Below are 23,905 nucleotides of genomic sequence, written 5' to 3'. Positions count from 1 at the left end.
GTGGAGGCGGCTGGTCATTGTCGAGGATCAACATGCAGACACCTAGCACAACCCATTTTTTAAACAATGATGGATTTTTTTAATGAAATTCGACAAGAAGGCTTGTTGTTTTTTACAAATAAAAGTGTTGTACTATTCTTGCTAAACAACAAATTCTTTTGGAACAAGGATCATCTTGCCGCACTGGAGATGATTTTTGCAAAGAGGTTTTTTTTTTTGCAATTGCAACAAGACTCTCATTGCAATGATGGGCGGTGAGCTGCAAATGCTCTACAACAAGGGCCCTTTCGTTCGTTCGGTCTACAATTTGATTTTCAATTGAATGGACTACGAGGAATGACTTCAAACCTACATGTTTTTTTAGCACAATACAACATATATGCTCACTTACACGCACGTATGCATCTGGTTTTTTTTTAAGACGAAAGGGCTATGGATGACATAAAATCTTCTCAATTTCTTTGTTGGTGGAGTACTACTAAATTTTGTCATATTAGTTTCGTTTTTAACCAGTGATGACTACTTGTAGATACCGGTTGAAGAGAATCGGCCGTGACAGCTTCGAAATCTTCTACTAGCAACCAAAAAGGTATGAGCCCATGGAAAAATACGACAAGCCGCTAGAAGAGTCACCATGGTGCACGACGGCTTTGACTGGCCCGTGACAAAAGAGTGGTCATAAGACAGTCACTGGGTTCATGGCAAAGTTCAACCCGGCTACGTACGCCGTGAGATTTTTTGTGTCGCGTTCAATAAATAAACCCAAAAAAATTGGGTACTCTGCACTCGGCACGAAAGCTTTCTCCATGTAGGCTCCACACTGCAATGCTGCCTGCCTACCCGGCAGTTTCATACGTACTGCAATAAAGCCATTGCCGTAGATTTTGGTAATACTACTAGACTAGATAGAAAAAGCAAAGAGCTGCCGAAAGATGTATAGCACCGCCGATGACCAGAAGACGCCTGTCAAAATCGGCTGCCGGACTGCTAACACGAGCGTATCTGAAACACGTCAACCGCAAAATGGCAGCTCCCTTCCTGCACCGCGCAGCTCAAACAAACCACCGGAGCCAGACGCGGTGCATCTCCAAAAGCGTGACGGACGCCGGCACACACGCCCACGCCAACAAAAGAAGAGGTTCGTTTCTCGTGTGGGCGGAATCTGGAAAAGAGCAAAGGCGAGGTTCTCGAACGGGCGGGCGTCGCCGGAGTCGCTTTCGAGATTCGGACGAGCAACGGGGCGCCATGACAGCAACACAACATGCTGGTAGGCATCGGCGCAGCAAAAGATGGAATTGGAATTGGAATCGGGTGTGGTGCAGGCCGCCTTCGGTGACGGCTTTGCTCGTGGCTGCCACCGGCCGCCGCCAGGGCCGTTGCTGTCAGTCTCGTGATGCCCACGCTTCACATTTCTTGGCGTTGAAAAGAGTTCAGGCCAGCAGGGGTTACAATAATAGCCTCATCCGCTTGTTCATGATTAAGGCCCCGTTGACGGGGATGGACTCTTGAGCTACCGGTCCTTGCTGACGAACTCCGTCTTCAGCGTCTCCTCCAGCTGGGAGAACAGCGATGTGAAGGTACCTGCAGAGAGAATACCGATGGTTTAGTGTCGTCGTCAATTTTCACCACAATAAAATCAGTTGGACCTTTGTTCATCGCCCGCGATCCACAGAAGCCATCGGTGCAATATGCATGACAGTTTTATCATAAGAAAGTGTTGTCCGCTCGTGCTCGCAGCCGGAGCCACTGCTAGATTTGGATTCCAGAGGTCATGATTGGTGCAGGAATGAGTAAAATGAAATGCAGGTGCACCAGGAAGCATCGTGTAACCTATGCTGCCTTCATGCGGCCTGAATATGAGAAGTGACATCTTATTCGCCTCTGAGATCAGATCATCGATATGATCCTGTATGCCTGAATTTTTTCAATGGCAACGGCGGTCAATAACGAACAAAACCAACACGCCATGCATATGATCCGGGTCTACAGGCTCTGCCTCCTGCAGACCAGCCGCCCAACCTCTCACAATGGTCACTAGCACGTCCAATTGTCATCTATCATGTCTCCATCGTGCCTTTAGCCACTACCAGCTGTCCAGAGCCAGCTAGGCATCAGTACCACTGCTACTGGATAGACAACTACTGCCAGGACAGTGCCATCACTACAGGAACCAACATAACTTTGCAAAGTAGCACATGCTAATGCTACAGCATTTTCCATGTCAGACTGTCACTTTGGTAGTTTGTTCGTTTTTGGCTTTGTGGGGTGTTTGTCCAGAAACTCCACACTACTCGGTAAATATCTCGGCTTGTGTGGTAAACTTGTATCGGGAACTCTCTGTCGTAACACAACGGAATCTAGGCTTGCACTTATGGAAGTGGTAAAAACTGAAACATAGAAACTATATATTCCCTCTGTCCAAATTACTAGTCGCAAAAATGGGTAGAAATGGATTTATCTAGAACTACGACAAGTAATTTCGGACGGAGGGAGTATAAGGTAAAGATAATATAAGCATGCGATGTATTGAAGCAACCCAAAAGGTGTCTGCATGTTTGTCTGAGAAAAGTGATATTTTTCACATAAAGAACAAAGGGTACCTGACAGTGACTTGTTCAATAATGAACCTTTGATTAACAGTGTGCCAGGCATCTGTTCAAACACCTACGTAGAAGTAAATTTATAAATTGTTTGTCAGGCAAAGTAGATATAGGTAGCATATGAGTAGTATACGATATGTAATCGACATACCGAAATACGGAAGGATGCTCCTGTAACAATGCTATGCACCTTTGTAGAGTTGTCTTCAACAGAACCAGGAAGGTCATCACAATCCAATGTTGCAGCCTGAGTCTGCTCATCTGGCAATGTAACCTAGACAGATATTTCATACAACAATTAGCAAGAGATTGACATACTAAGACTTCACTTAAGAAAATGACATATCAGTGTGGGTCTCTGTCATGATGTTATATGGAAAATGAATAGGTGGAAGATTAATAGGATTCTTACATCAATAGAAAATGACAGAGAATCGGTTTTACATGATAGATTAGATGTACAGAAAAAGGTCTCAGCTGACTTCAACACCTGAAATGCACCATTTCCACGTCGGAGACCCTGAAATTCATTATGCAGAGAGCGTACGTTAAAGCACAAAAGCTAAAGAGAAACTTAGTACTAGTAAACTAGCGATAACAAGAACTAAAACATAACTATAGGTTATTCTGTAAAGAATTGGTCAACAAGGACGAAAAAATGCTACAAACAACGATGAGATGTACTCCCTCCGTCCCAAAATAAGTGACTCAACTTTGTACTAGCTTTAGTACAAAGTTAGTGTAAAGTTGAGTCACTTATTTTGGGACGGAGGGAGTAACATTTAAGGCACACGAATTAATGCTATCTGTGATGTAGAGATCACACTCATGAGAACTAGAGAAGATAGTTGTCTCAAAGATGAAGTATCTCATTGGAGAACAGTAACCTTTATGACAGAGACCACTAAAACCAAAGTTATAGCAAACTGCACTTAGGAGCTATAAGCGACAAAGGTGCATGATCAAGGAAGGTGACATGATGCCCACCTGAAGCATGAAAGAATGGTGGACTTTTCCTGGTGTACTGGATCTTATAACATTTTTTCTCGGAGCAATGAACGACCATGCAAGGCCCCATCTCGCTGTTTGTCCTTGCACGAACTCAGTAGTTTTCACAACTGAGGCCCCAGCTTCACGGACTTTGGATGCTAATAGTTTTAGATTTGCTTTTCTGCCAACCATCGACGTAAACCACCTATAAAATTTCAAATAAATCATGAACAACAGAAAAAAAATGACATAATACTATGGCCGCTGTAACATCAGATATGAATCACCTGAAAGAGTTCTTAAAAGAAACACTGTCTTCAATTATATGTGTTATAAAGGCTTGCTCGCCACCAGGGCAAGCCATCTCTTCAGCAGTTCCAGCACAAGAAGTTTTTGGGTTAAGGCCAGCTTCCTCCATACTCTCAAAGAATGGTGGATTGCACATACAGAAGTCAAAGTTCTCACTATCCTTCACAACACCCACAAAAATAGGTGCTATTGCCCTCACCACACTGTCCACTGGCTCTGGAATGTTCTCACTGACTGCTTCCTCAGCAACTGTTTCAGACTTCGAAGAGCAGGGTGCTTCATTTGCGTTTCTGATTTCAATTAGACCTGCTAGATGTGGGTTGCTCTCCACATTCCTCTTAGCCCATTCAAGTGCAACATCAGTCACATCTACAAGCAAAAATCCAACTGAGCATGGATCCATTTAATTTAGCTAAGTAGGTCACTAAGGGATTCCTAGATTATGCTTCATGGAACTTCTAGCACACAGGATAAAAGCATACCAGATCCAACAAAGCTCCAGCCCAGTAACGATGCTCCAAGGAGAGGGTAGATGCAATTGGCACCGGTGCCTATGTCAAAACCCCTCACTGTCTCACTTGAGTTGGACATTAGTGGTATGAGATCAGAAGAGAGAAGATCCTCAATCCAATGGATGTAGTTGGATCTGTTTGGAACAGTAGGGCAAAGCTGTCCATCCGGAATCCACCTGACAGTAGGAACGATATATATCATGCGAACATATTAAAATGTGATATTGCCCACTAACCATAGTGTGTGATAATTAGAAAAGAACACATGAGTGTTTCAAAAATAGAACATATGAGGACATAGTGTGCACGGACTATAAGCTTCAACATTTTTTTGAAAATCAAGTGATTCTTATTGTTAGCAAAAGTGGGAGCTGCCAGTTGTGCTAAACAGTAATTCTATTTGAACTTTAGTTATACAAATTTGATGCAGCAAACAATTCAAACATGAAAACAACATGTGATTATTTACTGAAATGTCTTAACAGAAATGATAAGTGGATCGATTTGGCGCAGCGCCACGAAAATACGACCTGTTGTATAGCGAGACCAAAGTAAGAATAAAGACATCTAGTTATGGCATATGATGTGCACGCTGAGCACCATTCTTTACATGGACTACTCTCTCTGCAGAAGTTCCCGGTGGAAGTGCTCATGAAGCTGAACAATAATGCAATGAGCAGCATATACTTACTTTGAAGATCCTTTTCGGCAGATTTTTGTTCCAACAAAAGGGCTTCGTTATGTGTTTACTGTTATTACTATGCAAGCACCGCAGCAAGATAAATCAAATGATCTCTTGGGGATTACGAAATGTTGTCTTGACATACAGCACTAATATGCACACAAAAACCCTGATAAGCTCCAAGCCCTGAAGTCACTTCAGAACTTCCATCCCAAGAGCAACATGAGCAACTCATAAGACAACAGGTATGTCAGATTGCAGGTGAGTTTGATGCCGCAATTAGCTGAATTCAGGAGCGCCCTTGCAATCCTCCACCAGCACAACAGCAAAGAGATAAGCAGCTCAGCCGAACAGGAACAATCGGGAATGGAGCAGCGCGGAATGCATCTTAGGGTTGAGGGGGAGGGGGCGGGAGGAGGAGGAGCAGGCTGCACGGACCAGTTGACGCCGTGGTCGTGGAGGAGGAGGACGCGCGTGAGCTCCCGCGTGGCGGCGAAGTCGGTGAAGTCGACGGACGCGCGGCCCCCGCCGGACACGGTGACGAAGGGGGCGAAGGAGGGGTAGAGCGACGCCAGCGCCGCGAAGTCCGGCGCCGCGGCGGCGTAGCGGTTGCGCGGGTGCATCACCGGCGGCGCGTCCGGGCCGTCGCGCCGCCGCCGCTTCCTCCCGCCGCCCATCCTGCGGAACCTCGTAGGCGGGCGCGGCGGGGGAGCTGGGGGCCAAGGGGAGAGCGCTGCGGCGGCTGGAGCGAGGGGCGGCGAGCGGGGAGGCAGTGGCACGACTCCGGAAGGAACGCCGTCAGCTCGCCGCGTGGGCCTGTCTTGGGCCTTTGGGCATCTCTTTCCCTTCAGGTCGTGCTGCCAAACAATGATGGGTCCATTTAGGGTCCATGTATTTTTTTTCCCCCTCGTAAGGACAGCCCTAGCTCGAACACCGGGCGGACGGGGAGCGACATCGGAGCGTGGTGCAGACATGTCGCCGCTTCGATTCCTCGCCGCGGGGAGGCTGTCCTCACGCCGGATCCGCGCTGGAGAGTCAGCGAGGCGGCTCCTCCACCACTCCGTACGCCGCCGTCGTCTTCTTCTTCTCTCTAGCTGTCTCCCCCCGCATCTGCGCCCGCGTGGCCGGCTGATCCTGTTCCCTCCTCGATCTGCAGAGGAGCCGTGCGGACGGCGCCGGGGGATCTGGCTTCTCTGCCCGGTACGTAGGCACCTCACATACATGGACATTGTTCGTCACCATGCCCATGTAGAATCAAGATCCAATTCTACTTTCGCCCCAAATTAATCTTATTGACCGACAACAGATTGGATGTTCTCCGTTCTCGACCTAGTCCTTGTCCAGTTTGATATTCCGTACTAGATTTTGATGCGACGAATTATTGCTTGAAAGCTGTCAGAGACACAGTGCGAGAGAAATAAAGCAATGTAGTCCTACCATTAGTTCTGATCTTGCTTCCTGATTTTAAACAAGTTATTGACAATCTCTGCAGTTTGCCGATGGGAGGCAGCAACAAGCTGCGTGCTAGCGTTGCGGCGGTGGGGGCCTTATCTGCCACCTTGATCGGAGCAAAGCTGTATCTCAGAAAACAAAAACACAGAAAGCAACCGACATCTTCATCTTCATCTTCAGGTAGCAAACAACCGGACCTCAGTGTCCTTCTCCTGAGTAAATTACACGAAACCACCATTTTAAAGGCTAGATTTGCGAAAAACACTACGTTACAGTTCTATTGCAGAAAACACCGTATCGTGTGTAATCATTTTGCAAAAACCACTGATGGACGGATTGCGCTCGTTTGAGCGTGTTTATGACAGGTGAGCCCCATTTTTTGCTGACATGGCATAACGGTTTGGGAAAGACGGCGTTAGATGGGTTTTAAATCAAAAAAGCCCCCAACCTTCTTCCTGCTGCCCCCAGGCCCTCCAACCGCGTCATGATGAAGCTCACCGCCTCCACCGCCGGATCCGCCGACATCCGCCTCCACCGCAGCCCTGTGCCCATGAACACCGAGACTCCAGCCTCCTCTCGAGCTCGAGGGGCTCCCCGAGCACGCACGACCACGCGGCCTCTCCTCCTGAAGACCAGGGCCTCGTGCCCGAGCGCCGCTGCTCCCGTGCGCCTCCAGGAGCTCGAGCTCCCTGCCTCGCCGGACCACCCCAACCTAGTTCCAAGCCAGGCGCCTGTCGCCCCCTCCTTCCCTTCTCCTTCCTATTGTCTCTCTCCCGCCCTAATTCTCTGCCCCTCTCTCTTTTCTTCACTAGGAGCACCCCGCCGCTGCCGCATGACGAGTAGCCCCGTCGCTGGCCTCCCTTCCGATGTGCTATCGCCGGAGCTGGAATCCCACCTCCGGATCCATCCATCACCCGCCTTGCCTTCGACCTCGGCCACCTGCCAAGTCGCAGGAGCAGCGCCGCCGCGCCTGCAAGACCTCGCCACTGCCCCAAGCTAGCAACGAGAGCTTGGGCCGCACGGAGAGCCTGGGCGCCGCCGCCCCAAGCCAGCTACATGTTTTATGCACGTGGAGGGCTGATTGCTTTTTTCTTTTTGTTTTAGGAGGGTCTATGTAAAACTCTAGGGACTGGTTTGTAAATTCATGCTAAAACCTATCTAGCACGAAACGTTATGCCACATCAGCGAAAAGTGGACCCACTTGTCATAAACTCGCTCAAACAAGCCTAATCCGTCGATCAGTGGTTTTTTGCAAAATGATTACACAAGACGTGGTGTTTTCTGCAATAGAATTGTAACGTAGTGTTTTTTGCAAACCTAGCCTTTAAAATGGTGGTTTCGTGCAATTTACTCCCTTCTCCTTCAACTCCTTGTCAAATGTTACATGATCATATGACCATATGAATTCTGTCTTGCTCACAGGTTGGGAGCTGACCGACGAGAACGAGGCGACGCTCGAGGAGGTGATCGCCGAGGAGCGGGACCTGGTGAAGGAGGCGGCCATGAAGGCGAGGTTCGAGGATTGGATGGTTGAGTATGACCAGAAGTACAAGAGCGAGGAGGAGAAGACGATGCGGTACAGGGAGTTCAAGCGCCATTGCAAGAACGCCGAGAGGGCCAACATGCTCTCCCGTGGAGGCGCCACGTTCGGACCGAACAATTCGACCGAGGAAGAGTGTCTCCGTCGCAGCAGAGGTGAGCGTGAGCCGACCTTCGCGCAGAGGTTGGGGTACCCGTACCGGCGCGCCGTCGAATGGTGGGTTCTGGGCAAGTAAAGGGTTCTTTGGGACGAACGGCGAATATGCATGGTTGTTTCAAGTTTTGTTATCGGTTTTAGTATCTTTTGCAATGGGGGGTAATGTGGATGTTCAGATTTTATCAAGCTATAAAACAAGCGTCAAGTGAATGTAGTGTTATTGATTTGTTGACCTTCACTGACTCGAAATGTAACCTCTGAATTTCCACACTCTTAACACCTCTTTCTGCACTCTTCCATGCATCCAAATCTTGGTACAGGAGACATAATAAACGGATCACATCACAACAGAACAAGTTAATTGCCGAAGCTAAAAAGAATTGCAAAGAGAACACTAACCGGTCCATGAGCTGAATAATTCTAAACATAGACCAAAACTGCATCAGAGATTTCACATGATACGATAAAACCAAATCCAACTAGATATATGGCCTAGAGTTCACAAGTTATGTACTGCTGCGGATTCTACACCGTTCCTGGGTACAACTGGTAAAAAAAGAAAAATGAGGGCCAAAAGAGATTCATTCAGTAGGCATGTCAAGATAGTTACAGTACAGTGTTAATTACATGAGCTATATGATCAGGAACAGCAGAGCTCGAAATAGCTCCAGCTCCTATTCTACGAACAACAGCAACAATCTGATGTGCAACATTATTCTGGTCTCTTTTGGCTTTGAACAAACTGACAAAACTGGTATCAGACACACATGTAAAAAAGAACATGGAAGCCTTGTCACAATGGCAAATCAACTGAATAGCCACGAGATGCCAAATCAACTGACGCCCCACATCTTCTCACCCCTACTCAAAACTGAATCCTGTATATAAATGAAAAGATAACGTAAGAGTGGCGTATATGCAGAAGTAGAATGCTCAGTTACACTTTCATGCCGATGGAAATGAAGATACTGGAACAGACTTCAGTAAGATTGAAGGACACTCACTTTACAGGCGCAACTTATCTTAACATGAACTATGGGAAAAACTTTGAATATATTTCTGGCTTAATCTGACATATAACAAGAAAACATATATCTAAACAGCTCCCAAATGAAATGAGAATGCAGAAAATGCCATAAGCAGTTTCATGTCAAAGGAAAGGTGAAGTAAGGAATCATGGCATACACTAATAGACATGTGATGTACAGATTCTTTTTGAAAGAAAAAAAATACGTTATGTAAACATTGACGACTTCCCAGGAGCAAACAGAGGAATCACAACCAAAACTATAATGCAGGAACATCATACAGTAGCCACTATGTTTATATAATGTAAAGAGATATCATACTGCAGTTATTCTGCATGATCAAGAATCGAGTGCGGAATAACATTAGTCCATAAGGGCAAGGACCTGCCCATCTAACGAACTCATAAAAAACATTACTGATTAGCACCGACTACTCTAAAACAAAAGGAGTGAAAATATGTATTCCTGCAGAACTTGAGTTGATGTTCAGACTTCAAAGCTAATCAACATGTGAAGATACTGTATCCCTACTCTGAATTAATTGATTCAAATATTTGCGCCACTGCCCAAAAGAGACCAGAACCAATCAACAAGTACACATGTCGTTTTACACTCACTGTTTATGCAACACAGCTAAACTAAAGCCTCCTTTGCCGACAAAATGGATAATATTGGTTTTAACTTGTGCCCCTTCCGGATGTGGTTCAGATTTTTTTTCAAGCCTGAAATAATTTGGCACCCCTACAAACTGTTCTTCCTACATAATTCAGGAGTTTATTCTTCACAGCTTGCTTCCACAGTTTCGTTCCCACATACGAAGGCTAATTTCAGAAGATAAAGAGTATGGAAAGTGCCATCAGTTAGCTTACGTATATTAAATGCACAGAGGAACTTCAAAACTTTGAAAACTCCCTGATTGACCACATTACACTGGACTTCAACTACTTTAAGGTGCTCTGATATTGCAGCCGGTCTCTCCGCTGAACTGTAGCTTCCTTTCATTTTCATTTCTTGTTTTGGTCCCTATGGTAAGCAGGAACACCAACAAAGATGAATAATCGGTAATAACCTCAACAGTGTAGCAATTGCCCATTTCGAAGATTTATACCTTGTTGGTAAAGAGTTGAAGAGTGAGCTTCTCTAGAACTGGCGAGTGTTTCAGAATGCAAGCTAGTGCATCCAAGTCAGGAGCCTCGGACCAGTCCTCATTGAGTAATAAAGTCTTTAACTTGCTGAATGTAGGGCACTGTCTCAAATCTCTTCTGAAAACAAACTGAAAACAGAAATGTAAAATGATCAAGCAATCCTTAACCAGAACGTACGCAAATTTATGACCTAATGCACCCCAACGGATGGTAATGTATATATGTAATCCAGTTAATTGCCTAGCAACATTGTAGACAGTGCACCACAAAAAGAGGGGATAACAGAAGGAGTTGAAGAGCAGTGGTACCATACATTTTGAAATGCAGATACCAGCTCCAGATGTTTAGCACCCGAGAGAGCACCCAGGAGCACAGAATCACCACTGTCATCTTTATTGAAAGGAACAGAGTTCTCATCGGAGTCGTAATCGAAGCAGACATCGAAGTCGTCACTAAGATCAAGACGCGCGGTCTCCAGCAGCGCCATGTTCTCAAGAAAAGGGGTTGTGCCCCCAAATCTAAGCAGCACCAGAGAGACAAGGCCCGGAGCAGAGACATGGACCCAGCAATTGGAGTTGGAGCGGCAGCTTCTGAGGCTCAAATGCTTCAGGGAACGGGACGATATCCTGCCAACGCTGATGTCGCAGTGCTGAATATTCAGAACCTCCAGCGCCGGGCAGCCGGCGAGGTCAAGAAATTTCTGCTGCAGGCTGAGACCGTCGAGGTTCATCACCCGCAGGTGCTGGGAGACGAGGGGCAGGTTGTCGAGGTCGAGGTAGGAGGAGGCGCCGATGTGGAGGGTGAGGTCGCGGACCCTGCTCATGACGGCGAAGCGGGTCCAGAGGTTCACGTAGGCCTCGTCGTCGGCCACCGAGAACCGGTCGAACCTGATCTCGGCGGCGTCCAGGTCGGCGGCGCGGTCGCGCAGGACCAGCAGGTGGTCCATGAACTTGCGGAGGCCCTGGACGGCGTCCGCGCCGTCGAGGCCCACGACGCGCAGGCCCCTGGTGGATCTCCAGAGGTGGCGCCAGCGCCGGGCCTGCACGCACGTCCGCACGGCCGCCTGCGCCGGGAGGAAGGAGAGGACGTGCTGCAGGATGGGGTCCGGGAGCGCGCCGATGCGGTCCGCGCCGCGCTCCCGTGCCTCCTCCCTTGAGGCATTCCGGAGGCGCTGCGGTGCGAGGCGGAGAATCGTCAGGACGGCGTGGCGGTGGTGGAGAGGACGGGGCGGGACTCGGGAGGGACGGATGGATACCTTGCGGTGGCGGCGGCTCGCCTCTGGCCGGCCGCCGGCAGGTCCGGCCGTCACGAGTCGGCAGACGGGCAGAGGCAGTGGCAGAGAAACGGGGAAAGGATGGATTTTTTTTTTTTTTGAGGGAAGGGGAAAGGATGGATGGGACTGGCGTGTACTACCAACATTTTTTTTTTAAAGCTGAGACGCTTGCCCGGCCTTGGCCCTTAAGTTTTACAGTTTACAACCGCTCGGCCGAACTTCATGAGAAAGGAGATAAAAGAAGACGACAAAGGAAATAAGGTTCGACACAAGGCACTAGGGTCTAGGACCAGAACAAGCGACACAGCGCTGTTGGCACGCGAAATCGCCGCGCAACACCAGGATATTTGTCGTGTTTTCGTGACGACGAACGATTGATTTACGAGCAAAGCAACAAAGATTTCCTCGCTTTCGTGGAGAAAAACCGGCCGCTTTCCAGCACAAAACGGCAAAGATCGCCAAACCCTAGGGCTGCTAGAGCTTGGCAGGAGGTAACAACAGTAAATAGACATACGTGAAAAAGTAGTTTGTATTGATAGATCGATTACTCTCCTCCTCAATCGTCCACGGCCTTACATATATATGGCATGCTGGACTTGGCATACAAGATTACAACTCCGAAGCTAAAACCAATCAGGACGCCTTTCTTGATTCGGTTACCATGTAGCATACGTCTACAAAAAATATACTTGCCGATCTAAGTACGTAGCAAATCTAGGCCATATCCACGTACATGCACTCTTGTATATATGAATAAAGTATTTCGGCCACGTCGCCATCACACTAAATATAGTGGCTAAGCATATGTATAAATACCTTGAGCCCACAAAGAAAATATTAAATATTCCGGCAACGTCGCAAATCAAACTGGATAATGACCATCAGGACTAAGCATACTTCTTCATATACGTAGATATATATCACTTGCATGCATCACACCCATGGTCCAATATAGCATATGATTCTTCTTAGGACTTGTATTTTTACCTTCCATGAAATTTCCTGTGGCAACACTTTAACAATGCATTAACCGATCAACTTGATAAACCATTGATTTAATTTGGCTCATCACATACTACGTAGCCAAATTATACCATCAACAAGCGCATTTCCATCGAGGTTAGCCACCGAGGTATAAAACTTCGGTCTCATCTCCTTAGTCATAACCGCGACAAGATGGGTGCCTCTCCAGGCAGTAGTATCTGTAGTTGGTTCCCGGAGTTGGCGACATGTAGCTCGCAGCTTGTTGATGTATGCTTCAAGATGTGATTGATCCTTCGTTCTCCTAGTAGCTTTCAAAGCTGCAATCACACAACGTTTCTATACACCACATCAGTCGGATGCTTGAAGATTTTCCGCTCAAATAATGCTTTATTACGGATGGTCCATAGTGACCAAGCAATTAATCGTCGTGAAAAGCCACCCAAGTTAAACGCCCCTCCTTGCCCATGGTGAACATCCACAAAAACCTTTCTGTTCCGGTTGTAACCCGTGGCCTCTCGAATCGCACTCCACGCATATTAAGCAACAATGCAACCGAACATGATGTGGTCGCTGCCTCATCTCCATTTCTATATGCACGTGCAAATTTTAAACACCTCCCTGGTGAAATTTTTGATCCACCTAGGCAACGAAGATGGCATTACCTATGTGTCGAAAATCGGCACAAAGACGAGCTATCAAATGAACTAGTACATTGGATTTTCTCTCGACGGACAATGTCACTCTTCCCCCACAAAAAATAAACTATGTCACTCTTGAGTCAAGGTTCGAGGTTTTACACATCGATGAAGTCGATCGGCAATCCACGTCACATTGTTGCTGCCGATGGTCAGCAATTGGGAGATCTTATTCTTGACGCATTGTACTTCCTCCGTCTCATAATATAAGAGCGTTTTTTACACTAGTCAGGAATAAAAGAGAGTGTGGAAACATTCACGAGCTTTGCCGGAATATATTTTTTGTCTTGTGAATACTGTTCCAAAGGGAAAACCATGGACCGCGTCCGAATTTCGGTACTCCTGCGGCGCTTCCCCGGAAAAGTGCGGAGAAACGGGAAGGGGGGTAAAAGAGGAAAAACGCAGCGCCCCGAGCTCGGTCGCGTCGTTTTTGCTGTGACTGACGCACGGTCGGGTACGCCGCCCATGGAGGAGGGCCTGCCGGAGGCGGGCGTCGCCGGCGGAGGCGCCCACGAGGGGGAGAATCTCACCTCCGGGAGGCCGCCCCCGGGCTTCGACGGGGTCCGCGTCAAGGCCATGCGGGGCGCCATCCAGGGACATCCTCTCGCCCACGAGTCCCACGTGCAGGTACCCTGCTGCGATCTCCCTCGCGCGCCCCGCCGTGCTCCTCCTCTCGCCGCCGACCGGCTAGGGCTTTGATCGGGCTGATGCGTGCTTCCCGGCGCCTGCCTGCACAATTGGTTCTCGATTTAGGGCGCGATCCCACGCATTTGGACATTTTACTGCGCCAATTCCGCTATTAGGGTGACGAATTGTCAGAATGAGCTACTGAAATAGGAGAATTGGGAAAGAACAAATGTTTCTTTTCAAGGGAAAAAAGAACAAATAATTTTTGGTTCCCTGGTTAATTTGGATATGCATTGATGCTATCACATACTGTAAATGCCATGTGTATCTCTTTCTCTCACTGGATACAGAAAAACAGAGACCACACTTGAACTATTCAGGCATATATCCATGGTGCCCAAATGGATGACTAATTTGTCATCTCCCAATGTTATGCAGCCGCAGTTTATTGGGAGAGACGACTAATTTGTTGTCTCGCAATGCAGGGTGCCCCAATGGATGGTTACAGGAGCTCGCTGAACCAGGGAAACAACGGCGCATTTTGGGACGACCGTCAAGTCTGTACCCCAGCTGAGGAGCAGCAGTCGCCAGCTGAACGGTCTACTCGGTCCGTGAGATCAAGGGGCAGGAGAACAAAAAATTTCAGCGATAAGGAAGACAACATGTTGGTGTTGGCATGGCTGAATATCGGCATGGAAGTAGCACCAGGGAACGAGCAAGTTCGTTCTTACTGGCAGAGGATATATTGTTACTTCCACCGGAACAGGAACTTCGAGTCGGATCGCAATCAGAATTCCCTCACGCACCGTTGGTCTACCATTCAGGAACACGTTCAGAAATTCTGCTGGTGTTATGACCGGATTGGGTGTAAGAACGGGGTCACGGAGGAAGAAAGGGTATGCACCTATCGCTTTAATCTGCTTGTAACTTCACATGTTCCGTGCGATTTTGTTAAGACATATCTACATACTTGCGCAGATAGTTCAGGCGTTGGGAGTGTACAAATCAGAAGAGAAGAAAGCGTTTAGTTTCTTGCATTGTTGGAATACCTTACACGCCCATCAAAAGTGGACTGACAGGTTGTCTCAGAAAAAACAGAAGACAACCTCCAATTCAAGTCCGGGTACATTTGCTCATGGAACCAACTCAACTCGGCTTGATGATGAAGCGGAGGCTCGTAGTCCAAAAAATGAGGACTCGGGCTCGGACGACGGAGGGGACTGTGGGCATGAGCAGGTTCAGGCCCTGGAGTGCGCCCTCCAGGAGCAGCCTCTCGACCACAAGTCCCACCTTCAGGTATCCCATCCCCTGTCTCACCCTCTCTTGGGCACACTGCCATGCCCTCATCTCGCTGAATAGCTAGGGCTTTGACCAGGTTTTCTGATGCACAAGTTGACGCGAGCTTTATGGCGGTGCCTACCTGCACACTGAATTTTTTACTAGGACGTGCTCTTACACATTTGGACCTTTTTCGGCATTAGTTTTGCCCTTAGGGTGACGAATTTCTCTTACTGGTTCACATGACATCCTGGAAGGTGTGGAGTAGAGCTCACAAAGAAACAGGAGAATGCAAAATTTGCTTGGTTTTAATTAATTTGGATAAGAGTTGACGCAATCACACCAAGACCACGTGTCTCTCTCCCTTACTGGACACAAACAGAGATTATAATTGAACTATTCCTGCAAATATTCATGGCGCACTCTGTTATGCGGCAGCAAGAGAAGACTAATTTATTATTTTGCAATGCAGGTTGCCACAATGGATGGTTATACTTATAGGAGCTTGTTGAATCAGGGAAACAAGGAACCATTTTGGGATGACCGTCAACTTGGTAGTAGCTCAGCTGAGGAGCAACAATCGCCAATTGAACAAGCTATTCCGTCCATGCCAACAAACATCAAGAGAACAGAAAATTTCAGTGACAAGGAAGACTATATGTTGGTGTTGGCATGGCTAAATATCAGTATGGATGCAGCACAAGGGAATGAGCAGACTTGTTCTACTTATTGGCAGAGAATGCATTGTTACTTCCACGAGAACAGGAACTTCGAGTCAGATCGTAGTCAAAATTCTCTCTTGCACCGTTGGTCGACCATTCAAGAACACGTACAGAAGTTCTGTGGATGTTATGACCGTGTTGGGTGTAGAAGCGTAACGACAGAGAAAGATAAGGTATACACCTATCTCTTTAATCTGTAGTTACATTTGTTTTATGTAATTTTAACAAGACATATACTTGCACAGATTGTTCAGGCATTGGAAGTGTACAAGGCAGAAGAAAAGAAAGTGTTTGGTTTCTTGCATTGTTGGAATACCTTACAACTCCATAAAAAATGGACTGATATGTTATCTCAGAAAAAACAGAAGACGACACCCAATTCAAGTCCAGACACGTCCAACTCAAGTTGTCCTGATGGTGAAGCGGAGGTTCCTACTCCAGAAAATGAGCCTTTGGAAAGACCAATAGGTAGTATGGCGGAGAAAGAACAATTACAACCTTGTAAAAGTTCTGTCTCTCCAAATGATAATATTTACATGGAAGCGGCTGATCATCTGTGGTCAAATAAGAGAGTGGCGGAGAGCGTGAAAGAGCTCAAGGAAGATGAGCACTTTGAACAAGCATGTGCACTAGAAGAAGAGAGGATTGCAAATGGAAAAGGCATGATAGCACACAAGAGAAAAAAGCTTGAAGTAAAAGAAAGAGAGTTAGAATTCAAGAGAAAGAAGCTGGAAGTAAGGGAAAGAGAGTTAGAACTTCAGAGAAGGTTGGAAGATGGGAGAATTATGGATATGGATATTAGTGCTATGACTGGGCGACAACAACAGTTCTACATGAGCTTGCAGAATGAGATCATCGCTCGACGATGCAATAGCTCGAAATGAGCTGCTTCATTGTCTTGACTTCAATGTTATTTCGTTGTACGTAGTATTATCTTGTATGAACTTCTAGGTGGGTAGATGCTTTTGGTTGATGAAGTTATTGCCTGACTAGCTTAATGCCGATTGGTCTGATTGGTTGATAAATCTCTTGTATGCTTTTGGTTTTTCTGTTGTTCTGTTTTGTGACAGACTGATTGGTCTGAGCTTTGTGGTTGTTATCTACGCACTAGTGTTTTCCTTTTCAGTTAGTACAATGTTTGAAAAAATAACCGGGGGATATCGATAAGGTTCGTGCCTCTCGCACCAAATATGTGGTGGGATTGGCCGAAGGATGAGATCTAACTGAGCTTTGGGTTTGTGATTCTTTTTTCTCTTGAAGCGCTTTCCTGGAATATTTATGTTATCTGCACCAAAACCTTTCTCCTTGTCTCTGTTGTTAAAGTCATGAAAAGCTCTATGAACGTGGAGTGCAAGAATATCTGGTATGCCATACTGTTTTTGTGGAGTTGAGTTTAGATTGTTGAGCATCTGGAGTGATAACTTATCTTGTTGATCGAAGCATTAATCTATTTTGCAGGACTACCTTGGTTCTGTTGAGGAGCATGATCAGTCAGTGTCATGATGGTCACAATCTGATCTTTCAAAAATGAGGGATTTGTAAGAGTCTGCAGTCACTGCAGGGGGTCTACATGTGACTAAAAGGCAGCTAACTCTGGGAAGCCTACAGAGAATATGAGAGGGCTATTCTGACCATTGGTGATGGTGATGATGAGGAGAAGGCAATACAGATGATCCAGATTCCCAAATTCATTGTGTTCCCCCAAAATGTCTGTTTAAAGAATGGCCAGTGACCGAGATGTGCAATGCATGGAAGCGGTACGACTCTGAGGATCAACTGGGCGACATGGCTGGATCCGATGCTAACAAACTGCAAGGGTTTCTGGTATGTCGAAGTTACTTTATTATATCTGCCTAAGCTTAACTTTGGATCTGTTGCATAGTTTCTTTGCAATCTATCAGAGCCCAACGTAATTACTCTCTGACGCCAGCAGCGTAAGAGCCTAATATCAGTGCCCAGTCCTGATGGGAAATGACAGCAGGACTACATTTAATATAATCACCACAGTCAACAAAACCAAAGTCTTTTCATGCTCCCCTTTGAGCTTTCAAAGTCCAACAAGGTCAAACAGTCATGGTATCAAGTGAATGGAGGGAATGTGAGTCTGGTTTTTAGGTTTTCTGGTGATCATTAGAGGGGTGGGTGATTTGAATTCTGAAGTTAATCAATGGATAGCAGGACTAACTCAATGCCCGATCTATTAAATTCAATTAATCGGTTTGTTAAAAACTGTGGGTAACACGGTGGAATAGAGGTAGCAAAGACTGAAGAACCAGCCAATGCTTTTTGTACCAGTAAAGATGGTAGGTCCTCCGACAACGTGTGTAATCAACCACCCCTAGCTTTGACCGTCAGTATGTTGATGACGAAGGAAGCACTGTAGTAAGTAATGAATAAATTGTTTCTTGGTCATCTGTCCCCTTCGCTGGACCGAGAATTTTCCGCATTATATGACAGTTTGGTGTGACACATGCAGGCAAATGGTGACAAACTGCTACCAACAGAAAGAAAAGAACAGTCATGCGGGAGCTACTACGTTTGAAGAGTATGAAATGCGTAACTTGACTCGAAGCCGGAAATTAAGCAGTCCAGAGAACAGTTCAACCTTTGAAGAGTTCTCTCTGTCCGTTCCAGATGTCTTGCCTGAGGTTCTTCTTGGACCAACACCCAAAGGGCCCTGTGTAGGACGACTTGCAAGTCTCAGCAGTAATTTATAGAAAGATCACAAAGAAGATGGATGCTGGTGTTACCAGGTCTTCGCGTCTTGGTCGTTAGATAATACCCAGAAGTAAGAAAACGATGGGATGTGTGCATTTTCGTAGTGACACAAGAACCATCTTGTGATCACTTGGACAAAGCCATCAGCAGCAAAGCATGGTGTTCCTGTTCCAGCTACCAGCAAAGAAACCACAATGCTCTGCTTTGAAGTTCACAAAAATGGGTCAAAAAGCAAAACAGAATGATCCGAGCATTTCTGCCGGCTGGTCGAAGTCTAGCACATGTCTATTGTTGGGCTTAGGTTTGCCATCCGAGAAAAAGCAGCTGAAAATGCCTACAGAAATGCAAGCATAAAACAAAGACTTCAGGAACCATGCATGCATCTTGACTGCCTGCCGAGTCTATTCACCACAGCCACCGTGATATTTTTCTCACCAAATGGCCTGTCAACCACGGCATGCATGACCCAGACCATGCAAAATGATTCCTACTGTCTGCACTCTATAAAGGGAACATACTCCTACTGTCCTACACCATTGGAAGCCGCAGGCCAGCAGCAAAATGGTGGCTACTCCCATTCTGCACCACCTCCACATCCTCACGCTCCTCCTCATATGCTCCTGTTCCATGCACGCTTCAGCCAACACCACCAACAGCACCGTCCCCTGCCTCCCAGACCAAGCCTCAGCCCTCCTCCACCTCAAACATTCCTTCACCCATGCAAACCTACAGTCATGGCGAGACGGAGAGGACTGCTGCCACTGGGAGGGCGTCGCCTGCGATGCAGCCTCCGGAAGGGTCATCTCCCTGAACCTCAGCAGCATCGTCGCGGTGATCCGCCGCGTCGACCCCGCACTCCTCAACCTCACCTCCCTCAAGAGCCTGAGCCTCACCACCACACGCATTTCCGAGGGGCTCTCTTCGCTGAGCAAGCTCCCATCACTGAGCAGTCTGGAGCTTCACGGGTCGAGCTCCTGGGACCCGGTAGGTCCCGAGCTTTCTTCAGTTGGCGATATCAGGCAGCTGACATCTTTGCGCCTCGAGAGATATGATTTCTCTCGGTCACAGCCCTCTTGGATCGGCAATCTGACGGGCTTGGTGTACCTGCGCATGAAGAGTTGCAGTTTCACTGGGACGGTGCCTGATCAGATTGGAACTCTTGCGAAGCTGACGCTGCTGGATTTCGAAAATTGCAACTACACCGGGCAACCGGTGCCTTCATGGATCGGAAACCTTAACAGGTTGACAACATTGAGTATCCAAGGTTGCCGGCATTCTGGGTCGATTCCCTCGGCAATCGCAAACTTGACCCGGCTTGAAGTTTTACGGCTAGGGAACAACAGCCTTGTTGGTGAGATCCTAACTACAATCTCAGATAATGCTTCTTTTCGTTCCTAGCTAAATGCATATCATGGTTGACACAACTCTCATCTATTTAAATACACGGTACTGCTAAGAAAAGGAAATTACTCTGTTTTTCAACCTGAAACAATGAGGTCACCCCATGTATTTACAGAAAGAGTAAACATTTTTGCAGAAAAAACATCTTATTTTTTATACTCGACACTTTTTAGTTGTGTAGTACTTGCCTAACCACACCTCTAGCGAGTTCACATTTCACAATGAGCCACACTCCGGTTGTAGCTGTTCTTCAGCACCTATGTATCCTGCCTCGGGTGTGTGTTGTTTGCGGTGAATTGTCGTTGGTCTTTGCTTTATATATACTGCAGGGCCAAAGCCTTTTTCGGTAGATCGAAGTATAGTTTGGTTAGGATGTTCTTTTGTGAATCTTTTTATGGCCATAACACTTCCGCTACTCACAGTGAAACTTAATTTCCAACTACCATAACCATAGTCTTCAGTAATTTACTTAGCTGAAAACTACCTTTTTCGAAAAGGAGGGTTTATCCCCGGCCTCTGCATCAGACGATGCCCACACCATAGCTGCAAAGCACATATTCTATTAAACTATCAATTGTACTATTTATCTGTAAATGTTGGTTAGCATGCACAGTTAAAAATGTGGTTATTTAATTTTTGGGGGCATTAGTAGTGTTATTTATGTTTATCCCTGCCTCTGCATTAGTAGCCTTTTGCAGAAATGTAGGGAAAGGCTGCGTACAATAGACCCAAAGTGGTCGGACTCTGCGCAAGCAGAAGCTACGTGCACCGGGCTGCCCTATTAGTAGTGTTATTTAAGTTTGTTAGAAATATAGGCCGAATTAACTATAAAAGTATATGAACACAGTATTGCACCTAAAAGTCATGAAATATTTCAGAAATTAATGGATAATTTACTTCTTTTTAAAAAAACTGATTGCTATTTTGCCATATATACATAGATATGTGTATTAATTTTCTTTTAAAAGCACTGGAACATATTTTGACTAGTACTCGCCCTTTTCATGCAGGGAAAATTCCACAATCGTTGTTCGCTTTTCCAGCATTGAAAGTGCTTTCCCTAAAGAACAATCAACTCTCTGGTCATCTTGAAGACATTCCTTCCCCTCTATATTCATCCTTGTCTACTGTCGAGATAAACGACAACCAGTTAACTGGCCATATACCCAAACCAATCCTTCAGCTTAAACATCTTGAATACCTCAACCTTGAATCAAATAGATTGTCAGGCACAATCAAACTAAGCTCTTTCTGGAGGTTGGAGAAACTCTTTTTTCTTAGTCTATCCAACAACAAGCTATCAATCGCCGACGAAGAAGGCGGTGACGTTTTAAAATCTCTTCCTAACATCTACCAGATACACCTTGCATCCTGCAACCTCACAAAATTTCCGGGTTCACTGAGATATCTAGATAAAGTTTCCGTTCTTGACCTTTCAAGTAATCAAATAAATGATGTTATACCAAGTTTGGTATGGGAGAACTGGAAGGACCAGCTTGAGAGTTTGAACTTCTCGCGCAACATGTTCACGGCTTTGGAGAAGTTTCCTTCTCTTGTTCATATGCCACGCCTAACTGCTCTTGATCTCAGCTTTAATAGGCTTCAAGGCAGCATACCAATACCGGTAACTGCAATGCCTGGGAAAGTATTGGATTATTCAAACAATAACTTCTCTTCCATTCTTCCCGACTTTGGAAGATACATTAGAAGCTTCTACCTCAATTTGTCCAAGAATAAATTAAATGGTTATGTACCATCTTCCATCTGCAGTGCAAGCCATCTCAATATCTTGGACCTGTCTTACAACAATTTTAGTGGATCACTCCCATCATGTCTTATAGGAAGTGGGAAACTAGCCGTGTTGAAGTTGAGAGAAAATCAATTCAATGGGATGTTGCCTGAAAATATTAGAGAGGAATGCAAGTTTCGAACGATAGATTTGAACAGAAATCGAATTGAAGGTGAACTACCAAGATCACTGTCAAATTGTCAACAGTTAGAGCTTCTTGATGTTGGTAACAATCAGTTCCGCGGTTCTTTTCCATCTTGGTTGGGTATTCTTCCAAAGCTTCGCGTCCTTGTCTTACGGTCCAACCAGCTCAATGGAACAATAAGGGATCTTGATGGTGACCATGGAACCACCAACCAGTTCCCAAGTTTGCAAATACTCTGTTTGGCTTCCAACAGATTCTATGGACACCTGCCAAAAGGATGGTTTAATAAATTCAAAGCAATGATGGAAAATGTCAACGAGGAGGGACGAGTTTTAGGCTATTACACAAACACGACGCATGGATTTTATCAAGACACTGTTACCATCACACTTAAGGGATCCGACCTTATTTTCACCAAGATTCTAACTACTTTCAAAGCAATCGATTTCTCAAATAACTCATTTGATGGTCCTATTCCAGAGTCAATTGGGAATCTTGTTTCGCTTCACGGGGTTAATATGTCGTCCAACAATTTCACAGGACAAATGCCATCTAGCCTCAGTAACTTGTCTCAGCTGGAATCGTTGGACCTCTCCTGGAACCGGATTTCAGGAGAAATCCCGCAAGTGCTGACCTCTCTAACCTCTCTTGCTTGGTTGAATCTTTCATACAACAACTTGGTTGGAAGAATACCGCAGGGCAACCAGTTCTTGTCATTCCCCAATAGTTCATTTGAAGGCAACGTGGGGCTATGTGGAAGTCCGCTCTCTAAACAATGTGAGACTACAAATTCAAGTGCATTGGACCCTCCTGAACCTTATAATTTGTGGCAGGATAAACTTGATGCCATCCTTCTCTTCACATTTGTTGGCCTGGGGTTTGGAGTGGGCTTTGCATCGGCAATTACGTTCCGAATGTTTTGTCACATTGAAGGATTGGACCGCAAGCGTTGGTAAATCCATGTGCTATACCGCTAAGCAAAACTATGTAGAGTAGTATTTTATAGAAAGTGCTTTTTAGGTAAACAGTACAAAGTACTTGTATGCTCCATTTCATTGTATGGATTGCAAAGATTGATGAATCAAATATGTGATGTCACTACGAATAATATGTAGTGTACACAATGTTGAAGCTGGAGGATCAAACTTTATTACATGGCCCTAAGGGCACAGAACATAGTACTAGGGTCAGAAACGAGTGAATTGCAAGAAACCACCACATTTGGGCTTATCTTGCAGAAAACAACGTGGTCGCTAATCATTTGCAAAAGCCACCGCGGATTCAGTAACAGTTTTGCAGATTACACTGAACATGTAATTCTGCGCGGTTGAGGGCGTTTCTGACATGGGGGGCCCAATATGCGTGACGTGGCGTGACGTGGCGTGGCGTAACGGACGCGCTAACGGCGCCGTTTGAGCGTACATCTTGTCGAGCTGGACCGACCGACCGACGGCGCCCGACCAGACCAGATCTGCTCCGTCCTCTCCCTCCAGCTCCAATCCATGGCGACGACGAAACCTAGCGGTGTGGACGGCGGCGGGGGAGTTGCTGCCGGTGGGGATGCTCCGGGCGGCGGTGCTGGAGATCCACCGGAGTTCTGCGGGAGCTCCAATCCGTCGAGCGCGCTGCCTCTTCCCCAACCGTCGTCGCCGCCGAAGTCGTTGGAATACGCGGCGGCTACTGTGTTCGCCCAGTCAGTGAAGGCCAATCCAACGGGCAGCCACCATTTTGCCTCCTCCTTCGGCGGTGTGGAGTAAGTCATCCTCCTCCTCCTTTGTCATTTCCCCGATTGGTATTCTAGGGTTAGGGTTGTAGTGTTAGGGTTCTATGGTTGGTGTTCTTGGGTAGTTGTAGTACGG

General features: G+C 46.4%; 5 protein-coding genes across 6 annotated transcripts; 3 read left to right on the top strand and 2 right to left on the bottom strand.

Annotated features, from left to right (window-relative positions):
* Positions 1-1,391: 1,391 nt before the first annotated feature.
* LOC123131893 (RNA N6-adenosine-methyltransferase mettl16) lies at positions 1,392-5,902 on the bottom strand. 2 transcript variants are annotated; one of them, XR_006464354.1, is made up of 8 exons: positions 5,532-5,902; positions 4,382-4,587; positions 3,878-4,268; positions 3,588-3,795; positions 3,045-3,120; positions 2,752-2,874; positions 2,601-2,664; positions 1,392-1,581 (listed from the first exon to the last, which is right to left on the bottom strand). XR_006464354.1 is itself a non-coding variant. In XM_044551601.1 (8 exons), the coding sequence occupies exons 1-8, from the start codon at positions 5,768-5,770 to the stop codon at positions 1,511-1,513; spliced, it is 1,410 nt and encodes a 469-aa protein (XP_044407536.1). In that variant the 5' UTR covers positions 5,771-5,901; the 3' UTR covers positions 1,392-1,510. The 2 variants fall into 2 exon arrangements, 1 of the variants encoding a protein (XP_044407536.1); XM_044551601.1 differs by having other exon boundaries at positions 3,013-3,120; positions 5,532-5,901.
* A 54-nt stretch (positions 5,903-5,956) lies between these two features.
* On the top strand, positions 5,957-8,479 carry LOC123131894 (uncharacterized). Its single transcript, XM_044551602.1, has 4 exons — positions 5,957-6,155; positions 6,250-6,293; positions 6,586-6,725; positions 7,968-8,479. The coding sequence occupies exons 1-4, from the start codon at positions 5,961-5,963 to the stop codon at positions 8,318-8,320; spliced, it is 732 nt and encodes a 243-aa protein (XP_044407537.1). The 5' UTR covers positions 5,957-5,960; the 3' UTR covers positions 8,321-8,479.
* A 326-nt stretch (positions 8,480-8,805) lies between these two features.
* On the bottom strand, positions 8,806-12,851 carry LOC123129397 (MEIOTIC F-BOX protein MOF). Its single transcript, XM_044549579.1, has 6 exons — positions 12,782-12,851; positions 12,675-12,689; positions 10,728-11,692; positions 10,378-10,542; positions 10,139-10,292; positions 8,806-9,119 (listed from the first exon to the last, which is right to left on the bottom strand). Exons 1-6 carry the CDS (start codon positions 12,849-12,851, stop codon positions 9,103-9,105), a joined length of 1,386 nt encoding a protein of 461 aa, XP_044405514.1. The 3' UTR covers positions 8,806-9,102.
* A 928-nt stretch (positions 12,852-13,779) lies between these two features.
* LOC123131891 (uncharacterized) lies at positions 13,780-17,243 on the top strand. Its single transcript, XM_044551599.1, has 5 exons — positions 13,780-13,993; positions 14,479-14,889; positions 14,972-15,289; positions 15,744-16,166; positions 16,239-17,243. Exons 1-5 carry the CDS (start codon positions 13,832-13,834, stop codon positions 16,875-16,877), a joined length of 1,953 nt encoding a protein of 650 aa, XP_044407534.1. The 5' UTR covers positions 13,780-13,831; the 3' UTR covers positions 16,878-17,243.
* Positions 17,244-17,374: 131 nt separating this feature from the next.
* Positions 17,375-23,198, top strand: LOC123131890 (receptor like protein 22). The gene is made up of 3 exons (XM_044551598.1): positions 17,375-17,817; positions 18,470-20,062; positions 21,123-23,198. The coding sequence occupies exons 2-3, from the start codon at positions 19,273-19,275 to the stop codon at positions 23,000-23,002; spliced, it is 2,670 nt and encodes an 889-aa protein (XP_044407533.1). The 5' UTR covers positions 17,375-17,817; positions 18,470-19,272; the 3' UTR covers positions 23,003-23,198.
* Positions 23,199-23,905: the final 707 nt, after the last annotated feature.

Source organism: Triticum aestivum, chromosome 6A (assembly GCF_018294505.1).
Source record: "Triticum aestivum cultivar Chinese Spring chromosome 6A, IWGSC CS RefSeq v2.1, whole genome shotgun sequence".
In the NCBI taxonomy this organism is placed as follows: domain Eukaryota; kingdom Viridiplantae; phylum Streptophyta; class Magnoliopsida; order Poales; family Poaceae; genus Triticum; species Triticum aestivum.
Note: the sequence above shows the minus strand (reverse complement) of the source record. Positions and strands in the feature narration are given on the sequence as shown.

Bases quoted from the DNA above. Each gene is read 5' to 3' on its own strand.
- LOC123131893 (XM_044551601.1), bottom strand. From the start codon at position 5,770: ATGGGCGGCGGGAGGAAGCGGCGGCGGCGCGACGGCCCGGACGCGCCG. The intron at 3,796-3,877 runs GTGATTCATATC...GAAATTTTATAG, and splicing joins TCTTTTAAGAACTCTTTCAG to GTGGTTTACGTCGATGGTTG. The intron at 2,875-3,012 runs GTAAGAATCCTA...ATATCTGTCTAG, and splicing joins CTCTGTCATTTTCTATTGAT to GTTACATTGCCAGATGAGCA.
- LOC123131894 (XM_044551602.1), top strand. From the start codon at position 5,961: ATGATGGGTCCATTTAGGGTCCATGTATTTTTTTTCCCCCTCGTAAGG. The intron at 6,156-6,249 runs GTACGCCGCCGT...CTCGATCTGCAG, and splicing joins GGCGGCTCCTCCACCACTCC to AGGAGCCGTGCGGACGGCGC. The intron at 6,294-6,585 runs GTACGTAGGCAC...CAATCTCTGCAG, and splicing joins GGATCTGGCTTCTCTGCCCG to TTTGCCGATGGGAGGCAGCA.
- LOC123129397 (XM_044549579.1), bottom strand. From the start codon at position 12,851: ATGACTAAGGAGATGAGACCGAAGTTTTATACCTCGGTGGCTAACCTC. The intron at 10,543-10,727 runs GTATGGTACCAC...TTCTGTTTTCAG, and splicing joins TGGTATCTGCATTTCAAAAT to TTTGTTTTCAGAAGAGATTT. The intron at 10,293-10,377 runs GTATAAATCTTC...TGCTTACCATAG, and splicing joins TTCAACTCTTTACCAACAAG to GGACCAAAACAAGAAATGAA.
- LOC123131891 (XM_044551599.1), top strand. From the start codon at position 13,832: ATGGAGGAGGGCCTGCCGGAGGCGGGCGTCGCCGGCGGAGGCGCCCAC. The intron at 13,994-14,478 runs GTACCCTGCTGC...CTCGCAATGCAG, and splicing joins CCCACGAGTCCCACGTGCAG to GGTGCCCCAATGGATGGTTA. The intron at 16,167-16,238 runs GTATACACCTAT...ATACTTGCACAG, and splicing joins TAACGACAGAGAAAGATAAG to ATTGTTCAGGCATTGGAAGT.
- LOC123131890 (XM_044551598.1), top strand. From the start codon at position 19,273: ATGGTGGCTACTCCCATTCTGCACCACCTCCACATCCTCACGCTCCTC. The intron at 20,063-21,122 runs GTGAGATCCTAA...CTTTTCATGCAG, and splicing joins AGGGAACAACAGCCTTGTTG to GGAAAATTCCACAATCGTTG.